Source organism: Xyrauchen texanus, chromosome 34, assembly GCF_025860055.1.
Source record: "Xyrauchen texanus isolate HMW12.3.18 chromosome 34, RBS_HiC_50CHRs, whole genome shotgun sequence".
In the NCBI taxonomy this organism is placed as follows: domain Eukaryota; kingdom Metazoa; phylum Chordata; class Actinopteri; order Cypriniformes; family Catostomidae; genus Xyrauchen; species Xyrauchen texanus.
This window is the reverse complement of record NC_068309.1, coordinates 17,156,076-17,179,009: the sequence shown is the minus strand read 5'-3', so window position 1 is coordinate 17,179,009 and position 22,934 is coordinate 17,156,076. Positions and strand designations below refer to the sequence as shown.

Here is a 22,934-nt window from a genome sequence, read left to right as displayed (position 1 = left end):
TAGAATGCATGGCAGCATTGAAATAAATCTCAAATGAAAATTAATACTCTCATTAAATTGGTTTATATAATTTTTTGAGAATCTGCATTTGAAATGGGCAAATTAGTCATAAACTGAAGGCCAGTAACAGGTAAGGAATGTTTGAGTGAAATTTAGGAAGAATAACTAATGAATAACATACTTTCATTCACATTTCTGGTGGAAGGATTTCTCTTTTAGTCTGACTGACAAAAGCAATAATATTTTACACTTATTTTTTCCTTTTTAGTCTGAAAAAAACTAAATAGAAACAAAAAACTAGAATTTTGAAACTTAACTGTCTTATACATTTGAATGCTGATCATTTTCAAAGGGAAGATCATAAAATAGGGACTACAAAGTAGAGTAAAAGCCATTAAAACAAAATGTTCAACTCTTTTCATTAGAGATAGTATTTCTTTATACATTTCTCTGGTTTGAAAGATGTGAAAGACTTTTATAACTGTTAAGAATGTCTGCGTTTATTATTCTTACAGTCACAATCATTACAAAATTATCACAGCGACCCAAGTTACCAAAGCAGCAAAACCAATCAAGCTAAAAAGCCAAAGCTCCCAAAATAATGAATCACAAGTAGTGTAAAAAATAAGAACATCTTATGAGATTATTATACAGTACAAGTACACAATGTTAGATTTAATTAACAGTGCAAACTGAATTTGTGCATTGGAGTACTGGCTTAAAAATCCCAGACACCATTCGAAGTTGTATAGGTCACTCTTGTGGCAGCTTTCTATTTGGTATTAACAGGAGCTATTTGGTGGTTTAAATAATGACATACAGTATTCCAATGGAGCAGTTCATGCTTGCATACACAAAAACAACAGCAAAAACCTAGGAATGAAAAGCATAACAATAATTGAACTCAAATGTAAGATGTGGATTAAGCATCGTGCTTTAGCATATATAAACTGAATTTGAAAAAATAATAATTTCATTGCTATGGAGCTTGCAGGTTAGCAATACAAATTCCAGTACTCAGCAACATATTTAAGAGGTGTTTGTTCTTTCTTTCTTTCTTCTTTTTTGATTCAGCAATCATTTAGTTTAGGTTATTGAAAAATATCTGGCCACTATCATAAAGAGGATATGATGGTCAAGATTTTCATTAGTATTCACTTTAAGACAGAAACAATCCTGTTCATTTATCTTTTTACACCTGTCATAACAACAGAATGTATTATTTTCATATGTAGTGTTAATGTTTCTAAACTTAAGCTAACTAATCATTTACTCATCAAACCATGACACATAAAATCTAATGTCGTTAATATAATTAAATAATCTATTTACAGTGTAAAATACAAGACAAAATGTACAGTTGTTCCAATAGAGTGAAAATGACAAAATAGGGAGATGCATAGTACACCAGCAGGTCAATTCACAGGCTTAGATATGCTAATAAATGCTCAAGCCATACTGCCCATTTCATCAGTACTTTTCCTCCTACCTTAGCTTAATCTTGATTACATATAAGGGTAGACAGATTTGGTCTCCCAAAATGGGGTGGAGAAAATGATAATTTTGAAGATTATATCCATAATGTCATTTCTTTGGGAGCATGTTGGTCAGAATGTCAATAAAATTGTCCAGGCCCCAGAGGTACCCGTCTTCTCTGTTGCCCTCCACCCATGGGCTGCGGTGGTCCAAGGTGAGAGGGGCTGGCATGGGCACAGTCTTTCCAAAGTCTATCATCCAGATTCCAGCCTTTCCAGTCTGGTCATGGACAAATAATAAGGAGCTGCCCACGACCTGCAGGAAAACACAGCAAAGCCATCCATATTATAGCCGTAATATTAAGATCAGCAGTAAAAATGGTGGGGAAATTCAAGGGGAAATTCAACAAAAAGTAGTGTTGTGAACTGAGAGCAAGTCTGATTCAGAAACACATTCATTAAAACAATAAAAATACCAGAAACAAATAATGAATCACTTTCAGTTTCATTAGCATTTCTTGAACGTGCATCCTTCCACCAATGTGGATGAAGCACCATATTAAAATATGCTCACAGTGTTCTCTGAAATTCTATTCAGCTCTACAACACCACTAATAATCAGCAGAGCAAAATATACAGTACGATCAGCTTAGTCTGATTCCCAAACAAAAGACTCTCACGAGTCAGATATTTCAAATCTACAGCATGAAACATTCAGCACAACCTCTACTGAGCGACCAGTGTATAAATTACTATTATGAGTCGTTCCTTTTCAATCTACAGCACAGAAAGATACAACACAACCAGTGTAGTCTGGTAGAATGACTCTTATGAGATGATTCTTTTGAATCTAGAGCATGAAACACAGCACAGACTCTAAAAGCACAACCAGTTAGGGCTGCATGACTATGACGGAAATAATAATTGATGATTATTTAGCTTGATATTTAATTGTGATTATTCATTTTGATTAAAATATTTATTAGTGGGGGCAACTGCATGCCATATTCTTTATGTAGGCTACACATCCAAAACAAGTTGAGAATTGTTCCTGAATTACTTTATAGCATAAAAACAAGTGTTTTCAAATGTTGTTTACATTTTGAATAAATTATACACAGAAAGTAAACACAACACAACAATCTAGAATACTAGGGCTATGTCCACATTAATCTGGATAACTTATCAAGCATTTTTCAAAAGTTGCTTGTCCACACTAAAACGCATGAAAATGCTTAACTCCCTTACTGCGCATGCGAATAATCACCTCTCCATGTACAGGCTGAAATGCAATTGTCCATGTGTTTCATCGCCTGACAGCAATTCCGAGTAAAATATGCGTCGCCCGTGAAGAACTGCATTGTGAAGGTTGTACAAAGTAACATTTATCTTTAACAACGCACTCAAAGTGAATAACAGTCTCAATGCTGGTACAATGTGGGCCGCCATCTTGATTGAATGTATCACATGACTGTGCCACATGACAACAAATACGTAATGGTTTTCAGATATCACAGTTTTCCCTGCGCACACTACAAAGCAAAGACAGCATTTTCAAAAAGCTCAGTTTTTGCGGTCAAATACGCAGTCTCTATGAGGATGGAAGGCCAAAACGTAGAGAAAAGAGCGTTTTCAAACAAAAACATATTTGTATGGATGTGGCCAAGGTTGTCATTTCTGATATGCTAATAGACTAATTTAAACATATTTTCTGATTGTCTATTGCATTCATGCACACAATGGTCCAAAGAATTTTGGTAAATATAAAATCTTGACACAATGGGAAAAGATCTAATTGAATGATGTAATTGACACTTTTCATGATTAGTTAATTGCAGCATTTGAAATTTTAATCTCAATAATTTTTTGATTAAATGTGCAGCCCTACGACCAGTGTACTCTTACGAGTCGGTCCTATTTAATCTAAATCGCATAACATATGACACCACATCTCGAATAAATTACTCTTTAAAAGTCCGTTCTTTTTAGTGTATACAAAACAATTACTGAATTGTACATCATTAATTTTGTCATGTCCTACTCTCAATCAAAGAACTGTTACTGTGTTATGTGTTCACTTAAGGGATGTGTGCCTTAAATCAAAGTAATTACTGAAAGTAATGTGACATTATAATATTTCTTCTACAAAAGTGTAAAAAGAATCATTAATGGAATCGTTAAGAATCTTTAACAGGAATCAGAATTGTTAAAAACCTTTAAGATTCCCATCCCAAAAAGTAAAATTAATCTAACCTCATGTGCTTTGAAGAAATCTGATTTTTCCAGCACGACCCGTAGTTCCTCTAATCGTTGTTGGTAGTTCCTCTGTGAGCACAAGAGCCAAAACAGTTACCATTTTATTATAATTAGTACATAATAGTTTACAAAATGATTCATGATTTAGAGACAATTCATACCAGGATTAGCATATTGTTGTCCACAAAGTCCTCCAGAGCTTGGATCACCTCATCTTTATACTTGGTTCTCTTGAAGTTGGTGTTACAAGTGCCACCTGATTTCTGTAGACAAGTTCAATTGTCAGACACTTGTTGCGTTCACACATACAGCCCTTTCCAGAAAATTACCAACAATTCCAGTTCAGAGGTCATGTGTGAACACGACCCATTTGAAAATACTGGTCAATTTAGCTTGGACAATTTTCCATATTGCGAAGTTGTATAATTACCTATAAATTACCTTATTGATGGCATGTGTGAACAGAGCCAGAAGCTTACCAAATGAAGTTTGTACAAGGTCAGAGCAAGAGGGGTCAAGTAACGAATTACAAATACTCACGTTACTGTAATGAAGTAGTTTCCCCCCAAGAATTGTACTTTAAGTAGTTAAAATGTTTTTATACTTTTACTTGAGTTCATTTTAAGTGCTGTAAAAGTACTTTTACTGCGCAATTTTCCCACCGTCTGTGTTCGATACTTCCCTGTCCTGATTTTATTGTTATCTATCAACTTGATTGGCTAGAGAGATCTGGTGCCAACTGTGGAGGATGCCTCAAGCACAGTTCAACACCTGAACATCACAGCTGCACCTGGAAGGGATTTTCGCAATGAAAAAGGCTAATTGCATGATTGTGTCATGTGAGTTTAACTTGCTCACGCCAGATATCATCATTAATCCTGCCTCTAATTTGAAGAAACATAGAGGTACATTTTATATTTCTGCTTACTAGATTCTGTGTGTCTATAATGTAGCCTGTAAATTAGCTATCTATCACTGAGATTGATGGGTTGATGTGAGAGATTGAGGCAGTGTTATTAATAGGGCTGGGCAAAAAAAATATTTTAATATTTATCTGAAAAAAAAAAAAAAGAGAGAACGATATCCATGATCAATTTTGAGTAATTTTCTATATATAGACTATGTTCTACATCAAGAACAGAGGTGTTCATTACATCAATCGTGATGGCAAGACAACAACTGGTTGGTTGATCTAGATAAAATATTAAAGATTTACTTTTTATTTCCTGACGTCTGTAGCTGCACACTGTTTGATCGACAGGCAACTAATGTGTGTGCACTAATATGGGTTCTCACCTAAACGATCAAATGCAGGCTATGTCAAATAAAGTCTATTAATCAAACAACATTAACAAGGAAATGAGAAAACCACTCACTACTTTTGGCTGAATAACCTGAGTAGCTTTAGAAGTATGAATGTAATACAATACATTTAATAATAATATTTGTAACAATATTGTTAGTTTTTGTAATAATACTGACCCCTGATGTAGAGAGTGTGTTAATTTGTATAATAACTTACCAGGAAAGTAGAGAAAAATATTTATAATTATGCCTAGCCTTTATCATGTTTCTTTTAATGCCTGATAGAAAAGTATCAACCTTTGCAGAGCAATAACTCAGGCAGAATATTCCACCAGTCACAAACTTCAGAAAATTGTGCATCATGCATTAGAATAACACAAATATTGCTGGGCTTAAAAGATACAAGAACTAAATCATTGTGGAACATTGTATCTCAAAAGAAGGACAATGTGGCATGTGCTACTTAAAGAAATATTTCTTTCTATCTATCGGTCTATGACTTTCTTTCTACAGAAAAACACAAATTAAGATTTTTAGAAGAATATTTCAGCTCTGTAGGCCCATATAATACAAGTGAATTTTGACACTCCAAAAAGCAGCATAAAAGTAATACAGAAGATTCCAGTGGATAAAACCATGTCTTCAGAAGTGATATGATAGGTGTGGGTGAGAAACAGATCAATATTTTAGTCAATTTTGTAAGAAATTCTTCATCCTGACCAGTAGATGGAGATATGCATGAAGAATGTACACTCACCTAAAGGATTATTAGGAACACCTGTTCAATTTCTCATTAATGCAATTATCTAATCAACCAATCACATGGCAGTTGCTTCAATGCATTTAGGGGTGTGGTCCTGGTCAAGACAATCTCCTGAACTCCAAACTGAATGTCAGAATGGGAAAGAAAGGTGATTTAAGCAATTTTGAGCGTGGCATGGTTGTTGGTGCCAGATGGGCCGGTCTAAGAATTTCACAATCTGCTCAGTTGCTGGGATTTTCACGCACAACCATTTCTAGGGTTTACAAAGAATGGTGTGAAAAGGGAAAAACATCCAGTATGCGGCAGTCCTGTGGGTGAAAATGCCTTGTTGATGCTAGAGGTCAGAGGAGAATGGGCAGACTGATTCAAGCTGATAGAAGCGCAACTTTGCCTGAAATAACCACTCGTTACAACCGAGGTATGCAGCAAAGCATTTGTGAAGCCACAACACGCACAACCTTGAGGCGGATGGGCTTCAACAGCAGAAGACCCCACCGGGTACCACTCATCTCCACTACAAATAGGAAAAGGAGGCTACAATTTGCAAGAGCTCACCAAAATTGCACAGTTGAAGACTGGAAAAATGTTGCCTGGTCTGATGAGTCTCGATTTCTGTTGAGACATTCAGATGGTAGAGTCAGAATTTGGCGTAAACAGAATGAGAACATGGATCCATCATGCCTTGTTACCACTGTGCAGGCTGGTGGTGGTGGTGTAATGGTATGGGGGATGTTTTCTTGGCACACTTTAGGCCCCTTAGTGCCAATTGGGCATTGTTTAAATACCACGGCCTACCTGAGCATTGTTTCTGACCATGTCCATCCCTTTATGGCCACCATGTACCCATCCTCTGATGGCTACATCCAGCAGGATAATGCACCATGTCACAAAGCTCGAATAATTTCAAATTGGTTTCTTGAACATGACAATGAGTTCACTGTACTAAAATGGCCCCCACAGTCACCAGATCTCAACCCAATAGAGCATCTTTGGGATGTGGTGGAACGGGAGCTTCGTGCCCTGGATGTGCATCCCACAAATCTCCATCAACTGCAAGATGCTATCCTATCAATATGGGCCAACAATTCTAAAGAATGCTTTCAGCACCTTGTTGAATCAATGCCACGTAGAATTAAGGCAGTTCTGAAGGCGAAAGGGGGTCAAACACAGTATTAGTATGGTGTTCCTAATAATCATTTAGGTGAGTGTAAATAACCAAAAACAAAAGATGAAGAATGTGAAAGTTAAAGTGGACATTGACTGAGCAGGGTGGAGAATTTATAGTAATTATTTACTTAGATATTGATTTGTTCCTCACCCTTCTCATATCTCTTCTGAAGACATGGATTAGACCACTGGAGTCACATGGCTTAGGCTACTTTTATGCTGATTTATCTGATTTTTGAAGCTTACAAATTTTGGCACTTCATTGTATGAACCAAAAGACAGGAGATATTCTTCTAAAAATCTTAATTGGTGTTCTGCTGAAGAAAGAAAGTTATACAAATCCGGGATGGCATAAGTGACTAAATGATGAGAGAATTTTCATTTTGCATGAATTATTCCATTGAAGCCAGATGTGGCCTCTATACCAAATCACTGCTCAACCCCCTCTATTGTGTGGGACATAACGCACCAAGTGACCCTGCTTTTTAGTAGGTTTTCATAATTTATTTATTTTTTTGCATTCCTTGCATTGTTTTGAACAATGTTTTATGTGCAACAATAACTCTGTCGGCATTAAGGAAAATGTAGATCCCACACATAAACTGATTTTAATATAATTGTTTCATACATTTGATATTTTCAATTCTGTAATGAAAATTTTTAATTCTGCCCTTTTATTTATTTTTTAAATCAGATTCATGTAGTGTTTACAGTATCATAGATAAGTGATGAATTTTAAAAGTTGTCAGTCACAAACACCTATAATATACCTATATTTTTTATCCTTTCTGGCAAACAGCCATGAAAGAGAATGTAAATTATGGTATGTGTGCTACATTTTTTAAATTGCAGCATAGAATTTTATTTATAAAGGGTCATAGATTTCTCAACTCAGTACTCAATACTCACTACTCATGAGTACTTTTAAATGAGCTACTCTTTCTTGAGTAGATTTTAGGACAGGTACTTTTACTCTACTCGGATTACATTTTTCAAGATGTAACTGTACTTTTAATGGATTAATATTTTTCAGTAATCTTTCCACCCCTGGTCAGGGCGCACTGACAAAAGAACGTTCTGACTGAGATGACGCAATTACTCTGCACCGGTGATTAGGAATTAAGACAAATGTCAACAAACTGGTCAGATGGAGAAACTAGAGTGCTTCTCTTCATCTGAGTGGATAAATAAATTTTATCTTTTAAAGGGTGATACATATACCAATTACTCTAAAGCAGTGTGGCTGATTGCCTGATACACATCTAATAAAATTTTATGACAGCAAATAAGTTACACAAATGTACTAAATTTTAGTTAAAATGTATTTTATACAATATATAGTCAAAATGTATTGAAACAAATTGGAAACTAAGTGGAAAAACCACTTCTGTCAATAATTCTGCCAATGTGGATAATCTCAAAATAGCTATGTATCGGACAATTAATTGGCCTGACCAGTACATCAATTCATTACCATCTACAACCACTATTGGCTTATAAAGGAGGTTTTCTAGACATCTGTATGCATTAATATGTTTACTGAAGCATACATTCATTATATTCACGTTTACCTTGATGCCCTCAATGCGAAAGCCTATGGTGGCCGTTGAGCTGAGAGTTTCCCTCCACTGCATATATCTAGTTTTGAGTACTGCCTGCTGGACTCGCTCCTCAGCAGTGGGGGCGTCCGGGTCCACTGCAATCATTTTTTCATACATGTCCTTTCGTGGCTGAGGACACTCCCGGGCCTTCCTCAACTCCTCCTCCAGGTAAGTCCTTAAAGCATGTATACCAGTCAATATTACCACCGAGATAAATATTTGGTATAGAAACATGATGTCTCTTGTATGCAAGAACTGGTATAACTGGACTGATTCAATAGGACATATGAATAAAACGGCTGACCTCCAGTCATTATATTTCTTCCACTTTTATTTATCCATCTATCATCACTTTGTTTGTTAAGACTGCCATGGAATTATTTGAATCTGAGTTTATTTTGCACAGTCTTTTATTGTGGTATCATCCATTTCAGATAAATTCACCTCTTAAACCACACATAACAAAACAAAAAATCTTGTAACTGGTCTATTTACATGTTGGTCTGTCAACCTCTTCCTGTCTAAGTGGGTGGTTCTTGTTCAGAATGTGGACCAGACTTTATGGCGCTAGTCAAAATTTTGGTTCTGCGTGATTAACGTTTTTGTGACAATTTTGCAGATTCGTACATGTACTCACCGGCTTCCCATTTTGCAGTCCATAATGCAGGGAGAGTCAAATTCAGCGAGCAGGTCGTCCATGAGGTTGTAATCCTGCTGGTCATGCTGAGTCACGCCATAGTAGCAGGGAACGAAGGGCCGCAGCGAGTCGCTCATGAGCTGCAGAAAACACTGCTGCTCACACTCACAGTACTTCTTCAGCAGTCTTCCATCACTGTCCGTCTGAAAGTTTCCTGGAGAACAAGAAAAGAACATGCAGAGTCATTTCAAATGAAATTACCCAAAAGTAGGGATGTAAACGGTTAATCGATTATCGATTAATTGTCGACAAGAATTTACTCGATTAAATTAAATTAATTATCGGCACTGAGAACGTGACACGAGATTCTCACGGGCGGCGACTCGCTAGAGCCCCGACAAAAACTTGATGCGGCAAAAAAGAAACGAACATGAGGCGGTCAAAACGGAGTGGAGTGTGGGAGCATTTCAAATTAATTAATGATGACAAAGACGCCAAATGTAAACTCTGCGGTACTACAATTAAGTACAACAGCTCTACGAGTTCGTTAAGATACCACCTTCTTAACTTGCATGCAGCCGTGTTGCAGGGAGGAAGTCTGTCGCCTTCACAACCTACAATCGCTGCTGTGGTGGGAAGGCGAGTATGTGACCACAGGAAAGCGGAGGGCATTACTCAGAGGATTTGAGGCATGATCGAAAAAGATATGATGCCAGTTGGCACCACTGATGGTGAGGGATTTCGGGAGTTAATACACTTCATGGAGCCAGGATATAATATCCCTTCTCGAGCGATCATAACTACCCACTTGGAAGCACGCTACAAAAACAAGACGGCTGAGCTAAAAACACAATTAGCCGCGGCTAATGTGGCTCTGACGACGGATTGTTGGACGTCACTGACTACAGAAAGCTACATTACAATTACTTGCCACTACATTGAAAACGACTGGCAGGTAAAGTCAGCAGTCCTTCTCACGGAGAGCCTCTCAGGGGGCTTTCACACTTGGTTCGATTGCCTGTTCCGAACCAGAGTTCGATTGCTCCCCCCTCCCCCCTGCCCCCGATGGACTGTGTTCACATTATATATTTGTATCCGAACCGCGGTATGCTTGCGTCATCAAGCTGCAGCTGGTGCGTAATCGTGTTGCTTGATAACCGTGAAATGAAAAGGCGTCAAAATTCAATGAATAGACTTGCTCGGTTCACATTTGTTCTTCTTTTTTTTTAACCTTTGGTTTTGTTTTCAACATCAAGATACAGAAACACACTTGCGTCTGTCTGCCGCAAAAATACTGAAATCGTTCAAAAGACAGCGGGCTATCCGCCGAAGACAATTTTTGCGAAGGCAAGCAGAAATCATCTCTCTGCTTGCAGTGCGTGTGCGTCAATCCCGCTTTTCGTCAAGGTAAGTGTATACACACACACACGCACGCACACACGCACGAAAGTAAACCCTTTCCGCTCATTTTGAAAGTGACACGTGTGAGACTGACGACCACATTATACGTCATCAATAGCAGTTCACTTCAGCGGTTTGGTTCGATTGCGTTCATATCAGCAGCGATCCGTACTGGAGTTCACATGAACCGTACCCCAGACCACCTTTTTAAGCGGACCAGAGTACGGTTCGCGGGTGCGAACCGTACTCTGGTTCGGAAAGCTGTCTTCCGAACTCAGAGTTCGGAAGACAGCTTTCACATCATCCAAACGAACCGAACTCTGACGTCATTCGAACCGGGGTGCGCACCAAAAGTGCTAGTGTGAAAGCCCCCTCAGAGAGACATACAGCTGATAATTTAGCTGACAAACTCAACCAGGCTGTGGAGTCATGGGGACTCACCGGGCGCGTAATAGCCTGTGTGCATGACAATGCTCGGAACACTGTCTCAGCAAACAACCCCGCACGAGTCAGTTGGAAATCAGTTTCTTGCTTTGCACATACTTTAAATCTGGCCATCAACGACGGATTCGCTGCTGCTGGTGTCAACCGAGTAATTGCAGCTGCTGGCAGGTTGGTCAAACACTTCAACCACAGCACACCAGCAACGAAAGCGCTAGAAGCAAAACAAAAACAAATGCAGCTACCAGCTCATCGGCTCATTCAGTCCTGTAAAACCAGGTGGAACTCTGTACATGAAATGTTTGGCAGACTCGTAGAACAGCGATGGGCCGTGTGTGCTGTACTATCAGACCGCTCAGAGACCAAGCTTACAGATGCGAGGACGCTGGAGTTGAGAGACAACTTCTGGCAGCTGATGGAGGACATGGCGCCTGCACTGGAGGCTCTCAAATGTGCAACTACTGTAATGTCTGCAGATACTGAAGTATCCATATCCAACACGTACCCCATCACATTCAGTCTGATCAACACGCATCTCAAGACGGCACATGGAGACAGCAGCAGAGTGGCGGAATTCAAATCTAAAGTGCGCACTTCGTTGGGTGAACGGATGAAGGTAAGCTATGGTGATTAATTAATTAAACTCTTAATTGAATAAAAATGCAGTTTACACTGTGAAAATGTGTCAGTGATAAGTTATTCACCCCATAATCTGTTTTTATATATATATATTCCAGTCCCACAGAATGGTGGAATGTCAATGAAGGAAGATTTCCGAGGCTGGCAAATGTGGCACGACAATATCTGTGCATACCGGGCACGTCTGTCCCATCTGAACGTGTATTCTCAGCAGCTGGCCTCACTGTAAACAGGCTGCGCACACGACTTACTCCTGACCATGTTAATATGCTTATTTTCTTGAACAAGAATATAGGGGTCTAGGTCAGGAGCCTATTCAAAACACATTGAGACAGGAATGTTTTTGTTTCAGGACAGGTAGCCTATATCTTCATTTGACTGTTCCAAGGCACGCCCTCTAATCTTACTGTCACCTTCCTCAGGGATGATTTAAGTTGTTCAGTTCTATGTTTAAATCGCAAGCGGTGAACCAGTGCACAATACTTTTTTAATGTATTTTAATTTTCTGTGCATAATTTATTTTGTTAAAATACATAAATGCCATTATCTGTCCCAACTGTTATAATAAAACATCAATTGAGCAATATAACATGCATTTTTATTCAGTATATAAGCAATATTTAACTTTTTATGTTAAAGACACTATTGATACTGTGAGAAATTTACATTCTCAGGAAAATAGCCACTTATCAGTTAATCGTTAATCGATCGATAAGGTAAATCAACTAATGATTAATGAATTAATCGATAATTTGCATCCCTACCCAAAACAGCAATAAAACCCAGAAGAACGCTTTAGATGTGTTAGGTAATGCAAATGTGATGAGCATAAGCAATAACTGTGAAAGAGCAAGGTGCAAATATGAAAGTATACACTACTAGTCAAAAGTATGAACATGCCTGAAGTCAATAAAAAAAATTAAAAAAAAACTATAAAATCAACCTAATGGAAGTATGCTAACTATATAGTGAACAAAAATGTTAAAAGATTGAACCAACTTATATTGAAGCAACTTTATTGAGTGCCATCTGGGATGCTTTTTAAAAAGCGTTAAAGTTCCCATGTATGCTGTCCACTTGTGAACATGGAGACAATTTTTGGAGAGTTTAAACAGAATTTTTTCTGTTAAAACTCATGTGTTATTTGTTATTTATGTTTAAATCGTCATTTTTAGGGGTTTTTGTGTTAAAGGTGCTACCATGGCAACAACATTTTAGCCAGAAAAGGCTATATGTTTTTGAAACGGTGAGTATTTAAATGTTTAGATTGACCCCATTCACTTCCATTGAAGTGCCTCACTGTAACCCAGATTTTTGCTTCTTTAAAAAAAATTAAAATAAAACAGGGACAAGTCCAATTAATTTTTGTGGTAATCAACATTGTGCTGTTGATTGAGCTTAATTTGTATTGAACCCGGAATATACTTTTAATAAAAATTTTATTAAATGAAATCCTAGGTGCCAGTTATATTTGTTTACAAAACTAAATTCAAGAATCAAAGAATAAGCTTTCGTATCAAAAAGTTTTTTTAGATACTCAAAAACATAAATTCATTCAAGTGTGTCCAAACTTTTGACTGCTAGTGCATTTGACCTCTGGTTTAGTAGTATAATATCAAGAGGTATGAAACGGATCATTTAAATTCAAACCAAATTAAAAGATCACCACAGTACTTCAAACTAAAGTTTATCAAATACTTAAAAAAGCAATCTAATAGACAAAAAACAAACCTGCATGGCCGACCACCTGCACCCAGGGAGAGCGCTTTTTCATTGGCAAAGGGGGAGACCAGTTTACCATATTCTTTGACTTCTTCCACAGATCAGTCTTTGAAAGAGGACAGATAAGAGAAACAAACATGTAAATGTAATCAACTTGGCAATTACCACACAACATCTGCAGCTGCAGCTGTACAAACTGCACAAGATGCAATGGATCAGAGCAAGGGTCATCAGTTAGGGCTGGAAATTGCCACAGACCTCCCGATTCGATATTACAAATGATATTTCAAAGCCGATTTGATCTGTATTGCAATATAATTCTGTAAGTATTGCAATTTGATGGTTTGATATAAATACTTCATTAAAAGATCAACTTTGTTAACTCCTATTTCTCAGAAATAAATGTCTAATAAAGAACAGTTGTGTCTGAAATGAAAATTGTTTTCACTATGTAATATATAATTTGCAGGTAAAAGGCACCAATTTAAAACCATAAAGCAACAATATAAACTGAGGGGAGCAAGTCCCCCCAATAATCAGATATAGCCAGATTGCTTGAAATGTTGTTCTGACCAACAGAAATGCCTTTAATTCATACAGAATATTGTACAGTATCTCCTAACAGTCTTTTTAAAAAGACAATTTTATTTAGAGTATGTCCTTGACAGGTCTGGGGACAAAAAAACTAGGTCACCTAGGGTGCCACCTGCAGGGAGGGCGCCAAAGAGGAGGCCTCTGCCATACCAAACCAATGCCATGGGGGGCGCCAATAGGTATCTCGCCTAGGACGCCAGAATATATATAAAAAATATATAATTTTAACTAATTTTGTTATTTTAGAATATAAAATATAACGTATTACCATAGGCTTTTACTATTATCATTATGATAATTTTGCAACATAAATGGAGGCTAAAGAATAAACCTGTTCAAGAACCAGCTTTATTGAATTATGACACACATGACAGTTCACCCGTAGTGCATACTTAGATAGTCTTAACACCGATCTCATAGACAACACTATTCTTACAAACTGCTCCCAGATGACTGAAAGAGAGAAAAAAGTGAGAGCTGACAATTGGCGCGTGTTCCGCGAGACACGGTCACGCGGTGTGCATTGGCGCCAAATCGCAAGTGAACTTCTAAACGTGTATCACCGGCATGTCTTTCGTCTGTTCTTCAACATATAATCAAGCGTTTCCTCAAGTACGCGTCTTTGTGTCTAGCAGCATTTCTTGTCGACAGTGCTGGTAAACATGCAAAATTACCCGCCACTGCGCATGAATACCCTGGCTTTTAGATTATAGGTACTTTGGGGATGCGACATGAAGTTTACGGCATTTAGCAGTTTGATAAGCCTTTTTAGAGTTAAACAATTTATTAAAGCAGCGTCAGACAGAATCTGTAGAATGACTTCTGACAAATATTCTCCACAAACCCCATCCTATCATCCTTAGAGGCAGCTATTCTTTCCTTTTGTTTTGTTACCCAACAGACAGCACTGGTGCATGGAGTGCATTTGTTCGATTTCAGACTTCTAGGTGTAACTCCCTCTTCTGTATTAACCATAGGTCGTGTTTTTCCTCATGTGGCAAATCATTGATGACAATCTTGGACAAAGTCCTCAAGCAATACCAAGGGACTGTGATTAAGAATTAGCTCATCTTAGAAGGACAGTTAATGAAAAATTTCCAGACAGCACTTATCTTGCTGTCAAATAAAAAGAAGCCTGTGCAAGCACTCACATACAAAGACGTCAATAAGTCCCCTACATTCAACAATCGAAACTGCATTGGCTTCGTTTTGAACTATTTTCTTTGTTGGAGCAAAAGTAGCCCAAATAGTTGGCTAGTTTGACTATACACTGTAGCCTTGTGACTAAGGCCAAATCACAGCCATGCTGATATTCACTACAATAACACTCTTGCTCATGTGATCTAGCTTACATATACAGTATATACTGTATAGCTTACAGTTTAAACAGTATAGATTACAGTTTAAACAGTACAGATATAAAAAATTAAATACAATTTTTTGCTAAATCGTTGCTAAAAAAAATGCCCATTATCTCCAACAACCACTAGAAAATAGTAAGAACCATACTAGATTCACTGTCTATTTAAGCAATCAGTAAGTAGCCGACAACTGATTTTCTGTTGCTTAACTGCACCTCTTCTTAAATTACTTGATGTGTTGATTACTTTCTTTCTGCCGTTTTTTTACATCATCAGAAAACCTTCAACAAGATCCTCCATTCACAACCGTTTGAGCTGCCGTACAATCAACTCTACATTATAAATTCCTTCCATTCTACTGTATAGAAGACTATATACCAATCCATGACTGTATGTAACATTGAGTTGTGTAAGTATCATCCAAGTCACAGCCTTTGAAATTAAACTATGTGAGAGGTCAATTACCAACAAAAGCTTTATTTTTTCCCCCTCCAACCTGTGGTTCACCGTGCTCTTCAAACTCAAACATTCACTCTTGGGCAGTAAAAAAAACAGTCAGACAAGAATGACATTCTCCTAAAAGTGAAAGGCCAGTGGAAGTGGCCCACCATACAGAGCTGAAGGTGCATCCATCTGTAGACCTTATAAGTTCAGTTTCAATAGGGCATTGACTTACTATTATGATTTTCCTCAATGGATCACTTTTTTTCCTCACAAACATTTTGATTAAATATTATCATCAAAATGCTCCTAGAAAGAATAACTCCTACAAAAGCATAATACCAATTACTTGATACATATTATGGTAAACATAATTCAAACATTATCTTTACACACCTAAACACCTTTATAGTAATAATGTACTCTGAATGCTGTCAATATATAACTGCATTTTATCCTGCAACACCACAACAGACCTGGGACTTATGCAAGGATCCTATTTGTGGACTTCAGTTCAGCCTAAAATACCATCATGCCTGATTTTCTCTCAACCAAACTGACCCAGCTCTCTGTGCCCACCCCAATATGTTGATGGATCACCAGCTTTCTGACAGATAGACAGCAGCTACTGAGACTGGGGAAACTCACATCCGGGACCCTCCCTATTAGCACTGGTGCTCCTCAGGGATGCGCTCTCTCTCTCTCTCCACTGCTCTTCTCCCTGTACATGAATGACTGCACTACAAAATACCTCACTATCAAGCTCCTGAAGTTTAAGGATGATACCATGGTAATCTGCCTCATCCGTGACGAGTTTTCATACAGACGGTAGGTTGATCAGCTGGTGAGGTCACAACAACCTTGAGCTGGACAAGCTCAAAACAGTGGAGGTGATAGTGGACTTCAGGATAAAAATTACTTGACTTGACACCCTGTCCACTCCCTCTTTGAACGGTTGCCCTCTGGCCGACACTACAGAACACTGAGCACCAGGACATCCAGGCACAAGAACAGTTTCTACCCTCAGGCCATTTTCCACATGAACAATTAAACTGCCTAAGGATAGTACAATAATGTAAATACATATCTCATGTACATATGTAAATTCACATATTTAATTAAATAACTGTACATACCCCTACCTTGCACATACATTAACATTTGCACATGTACACCATTCTGTTATATATATCCTATTATTTGTGTTAATTTATACTCTTACCTTGTTTTATATTCTGTGTCTCACTGTAATGTTCTGTGTGTATTTGTTTCTCCTATCACCAAAGAAATTCCTTTTGTACATGAGAACACTTGGCAATAAAGCTCATTCTGATTCTGAATAGTCATTGTAGACTTTGTTGTGTATGGGGAAACATACTAAGTTTACATCAGCCCCAGTATTATTATGTAATCATAATAAATGGTGGTTGCATTTTGATGGCAAACATTGATGCTACTTAAAGTACTATAAATACTCCATGATCATCACAATGAGAGACAAAATATACAATATTAAGAAATGTGTGGAGACCATTTTCTCTTTAGATCAATGCTGGTAAATCATGGAGACTTTACAACACTGATCTCATGACCTGAAACCAATTAAGGTTAATCAGTTATCACAAGGATGTTACTCAACAACTGCAAATTACTGACTTGCTGCATATACCTGTTTGCAGTCTTACATTTACTCAGTCCATTTGCAAGCATTATTCTGCTTTCACTCCAAAAACTTTACCATGGTAACTATTGTTTTTGCAAAAAAAATCAGTTTCCTGTTTCTATAATAAAACTGTGGTAACTTAGTATTAGCCACCACTGTAACCAGAAGTACCAAAATGTACCATGTTTTTTGGGGGAATGTATTATGGTAGTACCAAGGTATTCTTTGGCACATGAATATGGTAAGCATTCAGTACAATGGTATTTATAAATTACTTTATTGAAAGGGTGTAATTAAAAAAAGGTTCTGACACTGTTTAAAGCATATCACATACTATGCAACAGTTAGTTCTGGTGGTCGAATCTGATTGGACCAGCGGCATTCCAACCGCACTGGGACGCTTCACTGTTTGTATCCCTCTGCTTCTCCTTGTTCGGGGCTTTCCAATTAGAGCGCAACAGTCCAGGTCCGGAAGTAAAAATCCCATCCATTTTTTTTCATAGACTAACTGACTTACAACACTAACTTATAAACCTTTAAAAACAGACTACCTTGAGCTCAGAGGTTGTTAATCGATGGTATATGCTTCCGCTGAATCCATCAGTCTGCGTTATTTCAACTTCATTGTTTAAAAATTAAGTTTGATAGTGGAATTCCTGGGGCCGGTTTCACAAAAGAATGTTTCTAAGTGCAATTCTTGAAAAATTCCTAAAAAGTATTTTCTTAAGAACATCTTTATTTTTACTTAAGAATAAAAAGACATTGTCTGATCAGTTGCTAATGGAGTTGCCATGTCTAATTGCCTACATCAAAGTCAATACTTCAACACTTGTAAATTGGAATGATAAATGTATCTTTTAACCTATTCATTCAGATGTTCATTGGCAAACTTCGGACGGGCCTGTACAGGTGCTGGTCATATAATTAGAATATCATCAAAAAGTTGATTTATTTCAGTAATTCGATTCAAAAAGTGAAACTTGGATATTATATTAATTCATTACACACAGACTGATATATTTCAAATGTTTATTTCATTTAAATGTGATGATTAAAACTGACAACTAATAACGAAGTAGCGAGCAACTCGTGATACATTTTTTTTTAATGTACAGTACGTGAGATTTGTTAGTTTAACGACATTCACCATCATAGTAGAATTTACTTGCTGCTAACATTTGATACATTTTAATTGACAAAAACTTCAGTAGACAAGAGGTTCTTGTTGAGGAAAAAGTTCTCCTTGGGAAGCTTGATAATAATACGTCAGAAATAAGAGGCGGATAAATGGGGAAAGGTTGGCGGAGGCTTTCTATGCTGTGCCCGACTACGACAGGGATGTGGATGGTGGGTGAAAATGAATATCTCAGCTTTCCAATGTTATAATTATTATGTTTCTACGAACAAAAATATCATGGAAAGAGCACTATATGCAGCACATCTGTTTAAATCAGCATGATTGGTCAACACATTAAAAAGCTTCAAAACAACATTTAGCTATTGTTTGAATTGCATGAAACATTTACAATGTTTAAATGCTTATATATATATATATATATATATATATATATACACATATATACATATATATATACACACACACACACAGTAATTAAACACAAAACATGTGTTTTTCAGGCCAATCAAGCCTGCGAAATGTGCCTCGGAGGTACCGCCCACTCCCATGAAACTGAATGATGCAAACAAGTCAGTTTTCCTTCACCCTTGAACTACTTATATATTTGTCCATATCTGAATATTTTGCAACAATTGTGGAACATATAGTTTCTAAACTTATAATCAAAAACTTAAAAAAAAAAATTATTAGTTTTTTATTTAACTGCATCATTCGCAATGCTTCATTGGATAGCAGTTTGTACAGTAAGTACACAGTCTTGTACTTTTGTCTTCTGTCTGATTTTCAAATACGTTTAGCCTCATAACAAATTCTGTGATGTTGCGATTCACTTCGGAGCTGGTTGCTTTGGTTCATGGCTTAGAACTATTATATTGAGGATTTTATGAAAAGTCGCAAAATAATTATGGGAAAAACACAACAGGTGTTCTGACAAAACATCATACCCATCAGAATGGGATACCTTCGGTTAATGCGCATGCGCAGCAGTGAAATTTGTAGAATTGCGCATGCATTAAATTTAAAACATCATTTCAGCATACCAAAGATTACAAGCGGTAAGTGTTGGTGTATTATATTGCGTATTATATACACATTACCTAATTGTTGCCTTGTACAATCACAAGAATTGTTGACAGACGTTTTCAATATATTATTTTTAGCAAGTGGAGTCGTAAAGTCGCGTTAAAACGTTACATTTTTCAATCTGTCTATAAACAAAGAATGTTTTTATAATTTATTTTCTTTTAGTAAGATACACAGAAATAGGTTATGAAGGGGTATGATGGTAAGTGTGAAAACTAACAAAAAAGGATACCCCAACACTTCATTTTCTATGAAGCAAGACCTATAAAAACAGGGGCTATCAAAACAGCATACCCCTTTATAAACTGTATTTTTATTGAACCAGGGGCTATCAGAACAGCATACCCCTTTATAAACTGTATTTTTATTAAACCAGGGGCTATCAAAACAGCATACCCTTCACAAACACTGGTATGCTGTTTTGACTAAGTAGGCTAAATTGCCAGACCCCGCTATAAAACTCAACTTCCGGTATGCTATTCTGACAAAGTATGCTACATTGACAGAACACCGGAACCCAGATGGCTGAATAAGTTGGAGGGCACTGTTGCCTCTATAGAGGTGGGAATTTTGATTCATTGTTTATTTTGATTTAATTCACTGATTCATTCAGTTACCATTTTGTTTATGAATAAAACATCCATAGTTCAACACCAAACTATGAGTACAGTGCAGCTAGCTTAGAAGAAATGCACACACTTAATAGCCAATTTTAGTCTGAAACGCAAATTCTTTAATATTGTTTACTTGTTGTTTGAGCTGTTGTATAAAAGCAACATTACACTCGCAATCGTGCTGTTGTTCCATATATCAGAACAGCTACGATTACCTGCGGCCACAACAGCACTCTTGCTCGTGTGATATTGCTTTATTAATTTATGATTTTACAGTAGTAACAATAACCGCAGTAACTAATATTTTCGTGGTAACTGAGGTATATTTTATAGGACTTTTGGACACTTAAAAAAATACAAACCAGACAAACGGTACATTGATTCTTACCGTGACCGGTTCACCTGGACACAAGCCACCGTCTCGCGTCAGTGACTGATTATTGTCACTGTATCCCATAAAATCCTCTTCACATTCCTCAAAAGACGAAGCTGGCGAGAGACCGGTGGAGGACGAGTTGGAGAGCTTTCGCAGCGCAAGGGACGAGGCTGGAGAGCCGCTAAGCCCACTGTCCGAGCAGAAGGACTCCTCGTCAGGATGAGAGCCTGAGCAGGGTCCGTGGGGGCTCTGGTCACTCTGGCTGACACAAGGCTCTGTCACAATCAGTTCAGGAACAGGCACACGAACGTTGCCATGGATATCACCCATACCCGGACAGGGTGCTGGGGTATCGGGCGTTTTGGTCATCACACTGCTTCTGATCTATGAGACCTTTGAGATAGCCATAAGGCAGGCGATGGGTTTATCCAGATTAGGGCCAAACCAAACGTTAACTGGCTCACGCTGGGTACTGAGTCTGATGCGCAGCTGCAGGAAACAAACAATGCGCGGTACATGCCACCATCAGCGTTGTTGAGGTATTTTTTTAGCCGTGATCACATCGTTCAAAATTACCAGAAAGATTTATAAAGAAACCGCAATTCCCAACACATGAAGCTCATGCTTCTCTTCACGACAGTGTGCAAGCATGACATTGCTCCGCTGGCTACAACGTTCACACAACAAAGCTTTGCCCCGCCTACTTTAATTTAAAGCAACAGAGGCTGAAAATGCTCTGATCAAAACCCCATTAAATTAGATTTATAGCGCCACCAAAAGGAGGACAGGATCCTGTAACGTTTAAATATAACATCAAAGACTAACAATTAAAATTAAGTTAAGGATGTAAGAAACTAGATTTTTGGTTGACTAAAAACAGTCTGTGGCTTTTAACATAATGCACATTTTAACATAACCCTTAAATACATGGGAATTTCACCAAACACAATACATATTCAGATATTTAGAGATCCGGCACTTGGTCACAAATGGATCTACAAAATGCCCAGATAGTGTCAGATTTTCAAAATATTTTAAGACAATTAAAAAAAACAATAGAATAAAATATGTTACATTTTAAGGTTTCATTTTATATATATATATATATATATATATATATATATATATATATATATATATATATATATATATATAAAGATGTTGCAACAAATCAGGACAAACTTAGAACAGGATTCATTACTTTCACACAAAAATTGTATAAGATGCAACTGGCTGTCAAAAACATATTGATCTACATACGCTACACAGAAGTATTTTCTCAGGCACTTATTGAGTATAAATAGATCCACAACTTACATGATTTCAGTAGCACACCTTAATGACAATACAGTTACTGTTAATGTGTTACACTTGCTATAGTTTACTTCCATGTTGCTTTTTCATGAAATGGCAAGTTCAATTGTAAATCAAGTCAGTCACTGAAATAACAGTGCCACCTGGAGTAAGAAATAACTTGTACAGTGAGGGAAAAAAGTATTTGATCCCCTGCTGATATTGTACATTTGCCCACTGGGACAAACAAATGATCAGTCCATCATTTTAATGGTAGGTTAATTTGAGCTGTGGGAGACAGAATGACAAACAAAACAAATCCAGAAAAACACATGTCGAAAATTTTATAAATTGAATTTTAATGAGGTAAATAAGTATTCGACCCCTCTGCAAAACATGACTTAGTACTTGGTGGTAAAACCCTTGTTGGCAATCACAGAGGTCAGACATTTCTTGTAGTTGGCCACCAGGTTTGCACACTTCTAAGGAGGGATTTTGTCCCACTCCTCTTTGCGGAGCTTCTCCAAGTCATTAAGGTTTCGAGGCTGACGTTTGGCAACTCGAACCTTCAGCTCCCTCCACAGATTTTCTATGGGATTAAGGTCTGGAGACTGGCTAGGCCACTCCAGGACCTTCATGTGCTTAATGAGCCACTCCTTTGTTGCCTTGGCCGTGTGTTTTGGGTCATTGTCATGCTAGAATACCAATCCACGACCCATTTTATTTTTTTTAATTTAAGTTTTTATTACAGTAATTATAACATTTCCTTACATTTGGATGGTACCTGGAATCTTAGTCAAGGCATTCAACAATTGGGTATATTGGCTAAAAATAAATAAATAAATAAACAAAAATATAAAAACCAGCAAAACATATTTTGTGAAACAGATATTACATCCAAAATTATAGGAGAAAGAAAAAAAGGAACATAAAAGTCATCAATTGAAGTAACAATAAGTTATGT

At 37.3% G+C, this 22,934-nt stretch overlaps 1 protein-coding gene across 1 annotated transcript; it reads right to left on the bottom strand.

The window, feature by feature from the left end:
* Window positions 1–489: 489 nt before the first annotated feature.
* On the bottom strand, window positions 490–21,342 carry LOC127627770 (inositol-trisphosphate 3-kinase C-like). Its single transcript, XM_052104311.1, has 7 exons — window positions 20,690–21,342; window positions 13,417–13,513; window positions 9,205–9,418; window positions 8,538–8,742; window positions 3,893–3,994; window positions 3,729–3,800; window positions 490–1,791 (listed from the first exon to the last, which is right to left on the bottom strand). Exons 1-7 carry the CDS (start codon window positions 21,044–21,046, stop codon window positions 1,585–1,587), a joined length of 1,254 nt encoding a protein of 417 aa, XP_051960271.1. The 5' UTR covers window positions 21,047–21,342; the 3' UTR covers window positions 490–1,584.
* Window positions 21,343–22,934: the final 1,592 nt, after the last annotated feature.